This window comes from Spermophilus citellus (genome assembly GCF_964194105.1).
Source record: "Spermophilus citellus genome assembly, chromosome: 17".
Lineage (NCBI taxonomy): Eukaryota > Metazoa > Chordata > Mammalia > Rodentia > Sciuridae > Spermophilus > Spermophilus citellus.
Genome location: NC_138199.1, coordinates 57763672 through 57777573, shown reverse-complemented (window position 1 = coordinate 57777573; position 13902 = coordinate 57763672). Strand labels below are relative to the sequence as shown.

Sequence of the window (13902 nt, the reverse complement as noted above, 5' to 3'; positions counted from 1 at the left end):
TTTGATGAGCACCTATAAGGGAAGCCAGGCTGGGTTGGCCTGGCCTCCACTCCTCCCAGGGCTGGTGGCTGAGAAAACATGGGCTCACTGGTGAGCTCACTTCCCCCAACACCACTGAAGTTAATCTGTGTTGTGAGCCAGACACCCGGTGCCAGCCAGCAAGGACACTCAGAGGGTGATGGAACAGACAGGGTATCTGCAAGAGGGTGGGTCTCAGTGAGAGGGGAATTGGCTCATTTCAGAGCCCAATGATGGCTGGCAAGCTGGGGGCATCCGAATTCTCTCTGCCCAGGCAAAAGGCTTGCACTTCAGAGGAAACAGATGACACACGTGATTAGACCGAGAGGAGCAGGATGCACACAAAGTACCAGGGGCACCAGGGGAGAAAGGTGGAGCAGCTCTGCTAAGGCACTGTCCCCTCTGCCACTTTCCTTTAATTCCCAACAGGGGGATCCTTCCCTGGAGTGCTTACTTCTTTACTAATGTCTTTCCAGGAGTTAAGGAAACAAAAACATGATGACTAACCTCAGTCCAACCCCCTGCTGGGAGGAGGGGTTGTCAAGGACAAGGAGGCACAAGTACCTGGATCTTGTCTGGCCAAGTCCTCTAAACTATGGAGAAAACACAGGGAGTAAACCCTGAAGGAACTCTGGGCTTGGACCTTCTCTAAAAGCCCAGCTCCTTCTCTTCATGGCATCTGGGAGTACCAGGTTCGGGTGGAATCTGGGGGCTCCTGCCTGAGCTCCCTCTCACCTATAAACCCTTAACACACAGAGATAGCTCCAGGACACAGGGCACAGAATTCAGGCATCCTGGAGACCTTGACAGGATCCTATCTAGGGGTCCACTGTCCTCCCAAGGCTTGGGGGAAAGGGGGAGGGGACTGGAACCTCTTTGAGATGGAAGTTTTTTTGTTTTTTTTTTGGCTGGGTGGGTATCAGGGATTGAACTCAAAGGCACTTGACCACTGAGCTAAATCCCCAGCCCTGTTTTGTATGTTACTTAGAGACAGGGTCTCACTGAGTTGCTAAGGCTGGCTTTGTACTCACATTCCTCCTGTCTCAGCCTCCCCAGCCACTGGGATTACAGGCCTGCGCCACTATGCCTTTAGCCCTTGAGATGAAAGTGTTTTGATGTCAGAAGAGCTGTAGTGAAATAAATCCTAGCCACTCCCATTGGGTCTCAGCAAGACCATTTAATTTTTTTGTAAAAAGTAAGATGACATCAAAGAACCAATTGTGGAAATGACAAGGTGGAAGTCTGAACCTGTTTCAGCTGTTCTCAGGGGGCACAGTGATTTCAAGAGTGCTTTTCATTTGCCACCTGTCTCTTTGAGACCCAGCTGGCCTGAGTGGCTGAGAATCAGGACAAGGTCCACCTGGCTGGGGGGCACCCCTAGGTGCCTGGCTCCTCATGGCGGCCGCTGCCCCCTTGGTTCCACATCTCCTTCTCCTGCCGAAGCCGCTGGTTCTCAGTGCGGAGCCTCTCTACCTCAGCGGCCAGCTCCTCCACCTGGCGACAGGGCTGCTGGCCCATGCGCCCCTGCAGCTGCTGCAGCCTCCGCGTCTCCTCCTCGGCCTGGGTGAGCCTCCGCTCCAGGTCCAGGTAGTCTCTTACCAGCTCCTGCTTGCTGCGGCCCTGCAGGCTCTCAGTGTGATAGCGCTCATAGGCCTCAGAGAAGTCCCTCTGCTGGAACTCGCCATGATCTTGGCCCTGCCCGTCACTGTCCCCTGCCTCACTGTCCCCGCTGGAACCTGGGTGGGACGCCCCATAGGGTGGCACTTCAAGGTTGGGCTCCTCGGGGTCTCGGTCATTCATGAGAAACTGGGTGGTGTTGTAGGGCGCCACAGGCTGGCCTTTGGCAAACATCTCCTCGCGGACCCTGGAGGCCCTCTGGCTCTGCCTCTCATCGCGCTGCTGCTTCTCCTCCCAGCTCAGCTCCAGGTAGGGCCTCCAGTGCCGCTTGCGCTTGGATGGCCTCCTCCGGTGCTTCTTCCGGCCCAGCACGGCCTCTACTGAGCAATCCCCTGGGCTCTGGGTTTGGGGTCCACCACAGTTCCAGCTCAGGCCACCGGCAGCCTGGGCAAGATCTTCATCCTCTGAATGGCTCTTTTTTTGTGGTGTCAGGGACAGGGAACTGCCACAGTCATGAGACTTAGTGGGTGTTTGGGGGCTCCCTGAATCACCAGAGGTCTAAAGAGAAAGAGGGGAGGGAAGTTGGATCACAAGCAGCTTATCCTTGGCCATGGAACCCTCCCCTGACCACCCAGCCTGAAGCCCCGCACAACTCACCTGGTCATTCTATATTCCCTCACCCTTTTGCAATCATTTACCTGTCTACTGTCTGTGCCCCAACCTTCCCCAAGTAAACTCACCGGAAGAGCAGCATTTTACCTGAGTATTATCTTATCATTTCAATGCCTAGAACAATATCTGACACAGAGTAGGAGTTCCACAAATACTGTCTGAATGAATGGAGAAGAGGGAGAAACCTGGGATAGAAGATGGCCCCTGAGGCACTTGCTTGATCAGAAACCCAACTTGCTTTTCCCTCTTTCCAAAAAGCATGTCTTTCAAATGGAGCAGGCTTTGTGGGAACACAACCTACATGCTTGCACAGAGGCCCACATTCAGAAAACCCCCATGCTTAGCTTGATGCTATTATCCCTGTCTTGAAGTCCTTAATAACCTTTGAACAAGGGACCCCACAAATCATAAAGCCAATCCTGCGTCCAGCTCTTTGCATGGTCAACTCCTTCTCATCCTTTAGGGCTCAGTTCCAGTGCTCCCTACTCAGGGAGGCCTTCCCTGTCCATCATACCGAAGGCAGCCCCTCCCCAGTGACTTTTGTATCACATCATGCACTTAACATCCCACAAAGCATTTAGCATGTTATCATTTATCATTGGTCTTCTTTCCCCTGAGAATGTGTCTTGTCTATTCAGTTCACCTCTTTACCCGATGCATGAAACAGGGCAAGTGCTCAAGAAATATTTGTTAAATGAGCCAGGCATGCGCCTGTAATCCCAGTGGCTTGGGAGGCTGAAGCAGGAGGATTGTGAATTCAAAGCCAGCCTCAGCAACAGTGAGGTGCTAAGCAACTCAATGAAATGCTATCTCTAAATAATATATAAAATAATAGGGCTGAGTATGTGGCTCGGTGGTTGAGTGCCCCTGAGTTCAATCCCCAGTAACCCTCCCCACAAAAAATTTTTTATTAAGTGCTTAAAGCTTGGGCTGGGGATGTGGCTCAAGCGGTAGCGCGCTTGCCTGGCATGCGTGCGACCCGGGTTCAATCCTCAGCACCACATACAAACAAAGATGTTGTGTCCGCCAAAAAAAAATATATATATATATTAAAAAAATTCTCTCTTTAAAAAAAAAAAAAGTGCGGTCTGGGGATGTGGCTCAAGCGGTAGCGCGCTCGCCTGGCATGCGTGCGGCCCGGGTTCGATCCTCAGCACCACATACCAACAAAGATGTTGTGTCCGCCGAGAACTAAAAAATAAATATTAAAAATTCTCTCTCTCTCTCCTCTCTCACTCTCTCTTAAAAAAAAAAGTGCTTAAAGCTTATAAGATAGAGGGATCCAAAAGATGTTGGAAAATGAGACTCTATTTTTCTAGGGTAAATAAGATGGAGTGTGTTTATCTCAGGCAGAGTTGTATCACTCTTTTGTTTCTTTTGGTCCCAGAAACTGAACCCAGGGATGCTCAACAACTGAACCAAGTCCCCAGCCCTTTTTTATTTTGAGACAGGGTTTCAATAAGTTGCTGAGGCTGGCTTTGAATTTGCTATCCTTTTGCCTCGGTCTCCCGAGCTGCTGGGATTATAGGTGTGTGTCACCATGCCTGGCTATATCACTCTTCTGTGTGAGTGGCAGAAAGAGGTCCTAACCAAAGAAAGGAAGGGTCAACTCCTTTCTGCAGTCAAGAGTTCCAGAACTTGCAAGAGGTGGAAAGCATCTGTCAAGAGAACATATGTGTGCTCAGGGCATCTGCTTATCTCTGTTGTGGTGAGCTTGGGAGTACTGGGTGTGGGGGATGGGGATAAATTGCTCTAAGTTTGTGGTTTGAGGGATTTCTAATAATAAACACAACAATTGGCATCTTGTTTTATAAAACACAACATGATTCTGAGCATGGATCCCTATAAGTGTAGGAAGTGTTCTGAGGGATGTGGTATTGGCAGCCCTGGAGAACTAGGACTGTGTTGCTGAGACCCTAGGGAGAATTTCAGGGGAAAGGAGGTATGTTTGAATAAGAGTGTGTATGTGTGTGTGTTGTGTTACTTTACCTACAGGGAGATCACCCATCATGAATGACAGGCCTCAACCACCAGGGGATTGGGCCAACTAAAACAGAATTGCTGCCCCACCCACAAGAGGCAAGGCCACAGAGAACTCTGTAGCAGGTTGGCTTGTTTGTGTCATAATCATTCACCTGCTCCCAGCCCTCAATAAATGTCCCCTGGTAATCCTTCCCCCAACCCAAGCCAGCTCTGCCACCAAGCCCCATATGTTGTCTCCCTCCTGAAGGCTTATCCCTCTACCACCATTATCAATATCAGAGATAAGCTGTGTGACCTGAGTGAGTCATTTGCCCTCTCTGAACCTGGTAGCCCTGACATACCAGGAATTCCAAATTCAACAAATCCAAGAAATACTGAAAGTGGTTATGCAGGATAAGTTGGAAGCTTCTCTGACCCCCAAATCTCTGATCTATAGGAAACAGTGGGCCAGGAGAGAATGGGTACAGAAGGGTAGTGAAAAAGCATGAGCCGGGAGGGTTTGGGCTCCTGTTGCCAGCCCAGAAGGTATTCTCTGAGGGCCTGATATCAGTCTGTTTCCGCTTCCTTGGATTATAGCCTAATCCAAGGAAGAGGAAACGAAACAATCCTAACCCCTAAACTCCATTGCAAAATTTGAACCCCATACTTTTTCCTGCTGTAGACTTGGGTCTTAGCCTGGCCAAAAGGCAAATATTCAACCAAGTTATTTGTCCTTGAGATCAAGGCAAGGACCTGCAGTCAGAGGTCCTAAATTTAAACCCTGGATCTGCTGCTTGTCAGTGGCATGATTCTGGAAAAGGTATTTCAGCTCTCAGAACCTTAGCTCCTATAAATTGGAAATAATTCCTACGTTTAAGGGCTTCTAGGAGTTCATGAGACCACACAAATTTAGCACCTAACCTATCACCCAGGGATAAGAGACTCATTTAAAAAACAGGTTTTTCAAATCTATCAACACATCTGAGACAAGAAGCTAGGATCCCAGAAGGCAGGTCCCAAGTGAGTTGGAGGGTGGGCGCTTACCTTGGCCTCCTCCAGGGCTGCTGGTGACTTGGTATTACAGTTGGTCTGATTCAGAGTGGCCATCTTTTTCTTCTCCCAGTCTTTCAGCAGATGCCTTTAACTAGTCACACCTGCTTTGAACAACAGAAACCTAAGTCCTAAAGGAAAATTCTCAGGAAGAATCTGGCTGCCCAGGAATTGTTTGTCCAGGCAGCGGCAGCCATTTTGTAGCACCAGGATTGCCCACCATTTTTAAACGAAGGCCCTAAAGCCTGCCTTCATGTCCTGGTTTTCACACCTCCAGAGTGGGGCCAAATGGGTTTAAGGGGCTATCTTCCTAGCCCTGTTCCACAAGGTCCCAGGCCAGGGCTAATGTCCTATACTGCCTTTTCATGTAAGTCACCGAGGCCTGGGTTGGCAGCTAGGAAACATAAGACTAAATTTTGCTCTCTGCCAAAAACGTGACTGCCCGGAAGGACTGGGAACGAGGTGGGTTTGTGGCTCCAAGAAAACGGGGTGCAAGCTCTTGGAGCCCCGAGTCTCCACTGCAGTCCCCACCCCACCTCCTCCCCAGGCAGGGATCCAGAAGGCAAAGTCTCTGCAACCAAGACTGGGACCCCGGAGAGCCTGAGCTGAGGCCTTTTTGTCTACAGGGCCTGGCCTGCTTCCCTCCTTCTCCTCAGGACGGGAAAGAGAGGAAGAGGAAAAGAGAAGTCTTCGCACTACATGCAGCTGGAAGGGAAAACCCAACTGGGTTAAGGATGGATTTCTTGGAAAAGGGGAAATAATCATGGAAGGGAGGTTTTTTGCAAAGGTGGAACTGACCTATTTGCTGTCAAGAGCTATGCACACGACTACCTCTGTGTGTCTTTCTGTGCGACCGCCTGTCTGTGAAATTCCCAACGCCTCAGCCCTACCTCTTGCTGCAGTTGCAGCAGTTCTGACCAAGCTGCTCAGGCACTAAGGTTGAGGGGAGGGGACAGCCTTGAAGCGCAAGGCCTGCTGGGGACTGTAGTTCTTCCAGACTGGAAATGCAACCCAAGGTCCTGTCACGTCAACAACCACACCCGGAACTCTAAAACCCATCTACCCTTGCGCGGGTGGCGTCCCGCGCTCTCCGCTGTCTTCTTTGATTGGTCAAATGATCTGCCAATAATTTCACTTTCTTCAACGATTAGCGGTGCGGAAGCACAACCGGATCCACCCATTCCGAACTCAATTAAAGAGTTCATTGATGGCGTTAATCTTTACGGGGCAGAAAATAGATCCGGCTGAGGGGGGAGGGGCTACGCGCGCGGAGGGATCCCAGGCCCTTGAGGAAGGCGACGAGAAGCTCAGTGGCCGCCGCCGCCATTTTGGGCTGGGAGGAGGCAGCGGAGGGACTCGCTGCGCAGTGAGAGCACCCCATGGGGGGTGGTCCGGGCGCGGGGAGAGGCCGGGCCGAATGGGCTGTCTGAAGTGGCGGCGTCGGGAGACGGCGGGGAGTGGGACCAGGGGCCAGGGAGGGTGAAGGTTGGAGTCTCTCCCGCCGAACCCGGCCCTCAAACTGTCCCGGCAGCCCCGCAGCTTCGCCGCTCACGTAGGGCGGGATTCTTGGCTGATTATCGCGTGTTTCCCGAGACCCCAACAGGACAGAGGCTGGGGAGACGCCTACCCTTTGCTGTCCTCCCACTGGGGCGCTGGTCTCGAGACCGATTTCAGCCAATGCCTCTCCCCACCCCCACTCGGCCTGGGCATGGTGGCGGGGCCCAGCTTAGCGGGACCCCCACTTCGTCTAAGTAGGGGCGACGCCAGATTTCAGGCCCTGGCGCCAAGGGGAAGGGCGGAGGTTGCCGCTCTGGTCGCCTGTGCCCCAAGTGTGGTAGTCTGCTGAAGGCTTCGAGGGCTGAGTCCGGAGCACCTTTCCGCACCCCACCCCCACCCCATACACCAAAGCCACCCCGCCTCCCGGGCTGCGAAAAGGAACTGTCCTCTAAGTATTGTAGCAACCATCAATTCCCTTGAGACACCTAGATGGGGCGGGGGACAGTGGGAAGACAACCTGCAGCCTCAGTGCTTGGGGATCTCTGAGCACTCTTGCCCTCAAGTTTTCTCCCATCCAGCCCGGGTTCTCAGAATGACCTGGCCTTACACGTCGCCAGCCACTTTTGGAAACTCCTAAAGTGTGCTGTCCCACTTCTCTTGAAAGTTTACACCAAAGGGATGAGGTTCAACCCTTTACGGGGTTGGAACACACAATAATTCAGAATCACCATGGCCCAGAATAAAAATGGAATGGCCCTTTTGAGATGCTTAAAAAACATCTGTTTACGTTTTGAAATCGGAGCTGTAACTTGTGGAGGAATGGCTGCCCTCCTAAAGGGAAAAAAGAACTAATTCCAATGTAATCTCTGTAAGACTACAAGATCTTTCCAGTTTAAAGAATTTTGTTTCACAGACTAAACAAAATGGGGGAATATTTTGCATGCCACTAATGCATTGTTAAGAGAGAATCTCCTGTAGATCTAAAAGCCACAAAAGTAGGAATGGCAGTTTTGATCTACTTAAATAGTTGGCATTTAGGAGGTGTGGGAAACCTGTTTTGAAAGAATAAACTCAACCCTAAATTATAGCTGTATCAGCTTCTTAAAGACTGAAAAAGTTTGATGTGAAGTTGTATTGAATTAAACTTCTTTTTTTGTGTGTGTGGGGGGTGGATAGTACTGGGGACTAAACCCAGAGTTGCTCTACTACTAAGCAACATCCCCAGCCTTTTTATATTATTTTGAGACAGGATCTCACTAAGTTGCCAGGATGGCTTAGAACTTGTGATTCTTCTGCCTTAGCAGCCTGAGTCACTGGGATCACAGGCCTGTGCTACCAAGTGCAGCCAGATAAAACCATCTTATTTCCTACTGCTTGAGAGCTAAATTTCAGAGAGATTTGTGACTCAGGGATATCTCTAAATCATAGTTTGTCGCTAAAATGTCTCTTGAAATAATGCCTAAGTAGGCTCTGAAGTAGGCGGGTGACTGGCCAGGGAACTTTGCCTCTGTAGGTACCTTGTGATGAATTATCATTACTAGTTACAGATGGTTAAATTGTTCCTAAGCCTTGATTTTAATAGCAAAAACCAAGAACCCTGAAAATTTCTTCAGAATTGGAGTGCTGCTGCTCCTATTAGTTTTCCTTAAGTCATATGAGTGGCAGTTTCATAGCTTTAACTCTTTTCTTCCTCCACTCCTCAGATGTTCTCAGAGATTTTTTTTTCTTTTTTTGGTACTGGGGTTTGAACCCAGGTATGCTTTACCAATGAGTTATATCTCCATATCATTTTATTTTTTGTTTTGAGACAGGGTCCAGCTAATCTGTTTAAGACTTTGCTAAATTGCTGGGCATGGTGGCGCATGCCTGTAATCCTGGCGGCTCTTAGGAGGCTGAGGCAGGAGGATCTCAAGTTCAAAGCCAGCCTCAGCAACTTAGTGAGGCCCTAAGCAATTCAGGGAGACCCTGTTTCTAAATAAAATATAAAAAAGGGCTGGGAATGTAGTTCAGTCGTTAAGTGCCCCTGGGTTCAATCCCTGATACCAAAAAAAAGAAAAAAAAAACTGCTAAATTACTGAGGCTGGCTTTGAATTTGTGATCCTCTTGCCTCAGCATCCTGTGCTGTTGGAATACAGGTGGGCACCATTGCACCTGGCTTCTCAGAGAAATCTTAAAACTGGACTGCAAAAATAGATTCACCCTTGAGAAGTATTCCCCCCACCCCTCAGTATTTGGGATTGAACCCAGAGATGCCTTACCACTGAACTACTCACCAATCCTTTTTATTTTGAGACAGTCTTTTCAGTGGCCCAGGGTGGCCTCAATTTGGGATCCTCTCACCTCAGCCTCCAGAATAACTAGGATTACAGATGTATACCACCATACCTGACTTGACTGGGGTCCTTAATCCAAAATTTGAACCACTTAATTCCTAACTGAAACAAACGTCAGTACACTTGATTCATCCTGTAGTTTGATTTTGGGCACATTCAACTATACACTGATCAAGAGAAGATGAGTAAGTTTACTAAGTTGGAATCAAATAGTCATAGGAACTGAAAGGGTTATTTTGTAGTTCTTTTGTCAAGAATTTATTGGAGGAGGATCAGCCTCTTGTGATTCATCCTCCATTGTGAAGCATTCTAGTTAAACCTTTGGATGCTAAGTGGTGATACTGCATCAGGTACAGAAATTTGTCACTTATTTATAAATAAAAGTTAACCGTTTTTAAGGTTGACTTAGAAGCTTTTCCATTCCTTTGTAAAAAAGTTGGGAATAAAACCAGTTTATTAGCCAAGCATGGTGGTGCATTCTTGTGCTTAGTTACTTGGGAGGCCAAGGTAGGAGTGCAAGTTTAAGCCCAGCCTGGGCACCATAGTGAGACTGCCTTCTCAAACAAACAAAATAGTTTATTAATGGCCCCCTGGTAACCTACTGCACAAAAACACAGGCCTATGCTTGGAGGTTAGGAACTTAAAAAGTTCTATTTCTGTACACACTACCACTGATTGGTTGGCTTGGCTAGAGGCCAAATCCTGATGATGAGGCCAGTCATTTGTTGAGCCTGTTCATCCAATGTCCAACCAGACCTTCAACTTCCTCCTCAGCTCTCCCCTTACAAATGAGTTTCTACAAGCCTGTATGCCTCAGTTTCCTAATTTGAAAATTATGTCAGTGCTACCTCCCAACTTCTCAAAAAGTTTTTAGGATGCAAGCTGGGTGCAGTGACACATGCCTGTAATCCCAGTGGCTCTGGAGGCTGAGGCAGGAGGATCAGGAGTTTAAGCCAGCCTCAGCAATTTAACGAGGCCTTAAATAATTCAGTGAGACCCTATCTAAATAAAATACAAAAAAGGACTAGGGATGTGGCTCACTAGTTAAGCACCCCTGGGTTTAATCCCTGGTACCACCAAAAAAAAAAAAAAGTTCAGGATACATGTCAGTGATAGAGTTGTTTCCTGGCATGCTTGAGGCCCTGGGTTCAGTCCCCAGTGCTGCCAAAACAACAGAAAAGGCAGCTGGGGGCTGGGGCTGGGGCTCAGTGGCAAAGCGCTTGCCTAGCATGTGTGAGGCACTGGGTTCGATCCTCAGCACCACATAAAAAACAAAATAAAAGCATTCATCCATCTACAACTACAAAAAAAAAAAAATTAAAAAAAAAAAAAGTTGGGAAGCCTGTCTTCCCAAGTATGACCATGGCTTTCCTGAAAAGACTAGCCATCCAAGTAAAACGAAATGTATGAGCTGCCAGCCTTGGCAACATAGTGAGACCCTGTCTCAAAAAGGACTGGAAATGCAGCACAGTGGTAAGAATACTTGCCTGTCATGTGCTGGAGAAAAATGTTATGATGTTGTGCAGTGGGCTGAGGTTGTAGCTCAGTGGTAGAGAGCTTGCCTAGTATATGTGAGGCACTGGGTTCAATCCTCAGCACCACATTAAAAAAAAAAGGTATTGTGTCCATCCACAACTAAAAAGAGCTTAAAATGTGCAGTGTAGAGTAACAACTAGAGAGGAAGATGAAACTGGCCTATTAGATATTCCTTCCATACCTAATTTTGATGTTTTGCTTTACTGGAAAGTTGTGCTGGGGTTATTCAGGTATTTAGAATTATGTGTTTAGCTGGGCGCAGTGGTGCACACCTGAAATCCCAGCTACTTGAGAGGCTGAGGCAGGAGGATTGCAAGCTTGAGGCTAGCCTCAGCAACTTGGCAAGATCTTGTGTTAAAGACCTGGGGATATAGCTTAATAATAGATCAGAGGTCTGGATTCAATCCCCAGTATCCAAAAAAAAAAAAAAAATTTTTTTTAAATATCAAGTTTCAGAATTCCAAATTAATGTCTTCCTCTCACTCTTTGAAGGCAAGGACGAGCTCTAGCCTTAACTGAGAGATTTTGCTGTAGTTTTCCCAAATTCTTGTGTATAGAGCACTCAAGATTTGTTTTCACAGTTTTCTTTTGGAATGTACCTTTGTTCCCTAGAGACTGGGATTTAGTTGGGGGGCGGGGACGGGAGTGGTGCTGGTGCTGCTAGGGCTAGGGATTGAACCCAGGGGCATTTTACCACTGAACTACATCCCTGGCCCTTTTTAAATTTTTTTTTTTTGTTTTGAGACAGGGTCTCCCTAAATTGGTTAGAGCCTCACTAAATTGCTGAGACTGGCCTTGAACTTGCAGTCCTGCTTCAGTTTCCTGAGGTGCTGGGATTACAGTCAGGCACCACTGTGCCCAGGAGAGATCCAGGACTTTTTTTTTTTTTTTTTGGTACTGGGAATTGAACTCAGGGGCACTCAACCACTGAGCCACACCCCCAGCCCTATTTTGTATTTTATTTGGAGACAGGTCTCACAGAGTTGCTTAGTGCCTTGCTGTTGCTGAGGCTGGCTTTGAACTTGCTGTCCTCCTGCTTCAGCCTCCCCAGCTGCTGGGATTACAGGATTTTGCCACTTCGTCCAGCTGATCCAGGACTTTTAACACTTCACACAAAGTCAGTGGTTGTGATTAAAAGAATACAGCTTTAGATAAGAGTTTATAATTTCTTCTGAATTCTTGCTCTACTTGAAAAAAAATTAGGCCCAGTGTAGTTGCTCTTGATGTTATTTTGAGGGAACAATCACACTAGGTATTTCAAATGAGTTGACGATTTACTGTAGTAGCTCAACCATTTGAATTTTGTTGGCATGCAATGGTTTATTAATGAACCACTAGGATTATTCCTCCTGTTACCCATGTTATTTTATCATTTGTCATAATTGAACTCCTCTAAGTAAAACCAAGAAAAATTTTACTTGAGAAGATGGTAACGGCTGAGTTATTGATCTGCCTAAGCCCAACATTTTGTTTTTTCAAGAACCATAAGGGTAAGGTTTCCAGTATTCAAAGACAATTGGCAAAAGTTGGACAAAGATTCAATCTTTGCCTGCTAGATTATATATTTTGTTCCAATTGCAAAGAATGACTGTTATTACCCTTCAGTCAGCAACTCTGATGATGTTCAGGATCCAAATTTTGACATTTTTCTTGTTTTAAAATTGCTTTTCTGACTGGGGATTTAGCTCAGTGGTAGAACTAAAATAAAAAAAATACAAATTAAAATAAAAATTTTTATTTATAACACTAACCATTTATGCTTTGTATGAAAAAGTCAGTGAAGTTTATATTCTCATGATCTTGCCTGTGTAAATGTGAAAAAGTTACTCCCCCCCAGAAAAATAATAAAGCCCCATGAACTCAAGAGTATTTAAGGTAGATAGATGCAAGTAATGTCTTAATTATAGTCTACTTTTCACCACACTGTTGTGAATATTTTCACCAACTATTAGGAGTATAAATGGCCAGGGAACACTCAGGACACTATCTAATGTTTGATTAAATACAGTCAGCCTTTGAGTTTCTGAAGGTAGACTATTCAGTTTTGGATTTTGTTTTTAATTCTATGGAGTCCCTCTTTGATCTAACTTTTTTACTGAGTTCTAACTTTTAAAATCATTAGGATAAAGTGTATTTATTTACATTTACCAAGAAGAGGATTTTTATTTTATTATTGGTGAAGCAAACATTGAAACACTGGCCTGCACAGTAGCACTTGCTTGTAATTGCAGCAATTTGGGAGACTGAGACAGGAGGATCACAAGTTTGAAGCCAACCTCAGCAGTTTAGTGAGATCCTAAGCAACTTAGTCAGACATTGTCTCAAAAATAAAAAGGACTGGGGTATAACCCAGTGGTTAAGCACCCCTGGGTTCAAGCTCAAGTATTCCCCCCCTAAAAGTTGAAACACTAATCAAATTGTTGGGCATCTGCTCAGGCAGTTTAAGCAGAATGATTAAACAGAATCAATAATCATGCCAGTAGTACCTCCCCTCCCCACACCTCCGTCAGGGCATCATGCATGTACTCTATCATTGTCCCATATACCCAAATATACCCAGCCCTGTATACCTGTTTTTTTTGGTTTTGGGTTTTTGGTTTTTTTTGGAGTGGGGGTATAGGGGATTGAACTCTGGGGCACTCAACCACTGAGCCTTATCCCCAGCCCTGTTTTGTATTTTATTTAGAGACAGAGTCTCACTGAATTGCTTAGTGCCTAGCTTTTTCTGAGTCTGGCTTTAAACTCAGAATCCTCCTGCCTCAGCCTCAAAATGCTAGGATTACAGGCATGTGCCAGCGCATCCGGCTGTATCTTAATTTTGTTTTTGTTTTTTAGTACTGGGGATTGAACCCAGGTGTATTCAACCACTAAGCCACATTCTCAGCCCATTTTATATTTTCAGGCAGGGTCTCGATAAATTGCTGAGGCTGGCTTTGAACTTTTGATCCTCCTGCCTCAACCTCCTGAATCACTGGGATTACACTCCTGCACCACTGTGTCTATCTTTTTTTTTTTAAATATATATGTTTTAGTTGTAGATGGACACAATACTTTATTGTTTTTATTTATTTTTATGTGGTGCTGAGGATCGAACACAGGGCCTCGCATGTGCTAGGCGAGCACTGTACCGCTGAGCTACAACCCCAGCCCCCTGACTGTATCTTTTGTGCTCTTTAAATCCTTACAATTATATGAAGTAGGCATGACAATGCTTACT

At 46.6% G+C, this 13902-nt stretch overlaps 1 protein-coding gene across 1 annotated transcript; it reads right to left on the bottom strand.

Annotated features, from left to right (window-relative positions):
- Nucleotides 1-1257: 1257 nt before the first annotated feature.
- Nucleotides 1258-6241, bottom strand: HEXIM2 (HEXIM P-TEFb complex subunit 2). Its single transcript, XM_081271415.1, has 3 exons — nucleotides 6118-6241; nucleotides 5314-5423; nucleotides 1258-2193 (listed from the first exon to the last, which is right to left on the bottom strand). The coding sequence occupies exons 2-3, from the start codon at nucleotides 5374-5376 to the stop codon at nucleotides 1396-1398; spliced, it is 861 nt and encodes a 286-aa protein (XP_081127541.1). The 5' UTR covers nucleotides 5377-5423; nucleotides 6118-6241; the 3' UTR covers nucleotides 1258-1395.
- Between the last annotated feature and the right edge of the window lie 7661 nt (nucleotides 6242-13902).

Excerpts from the sequence above, each read along its gene's own strand:
- HEXIM2 (XM_081271415.1), bottom strand. The coding sequence starts at position 5,376 with ATGGCCACTCTGAATCAGACCAACTGTAATACCAAGTCACCAGCAGCC. Across the intron at positions 2,194-5,313 it reads CAGCCCTGGAGGAGGCCAAG|ACCTCTGGTGATTCAGGGAG; the intron begins GTAAGCGCCCAC and ends CTTTCTCTTTAG.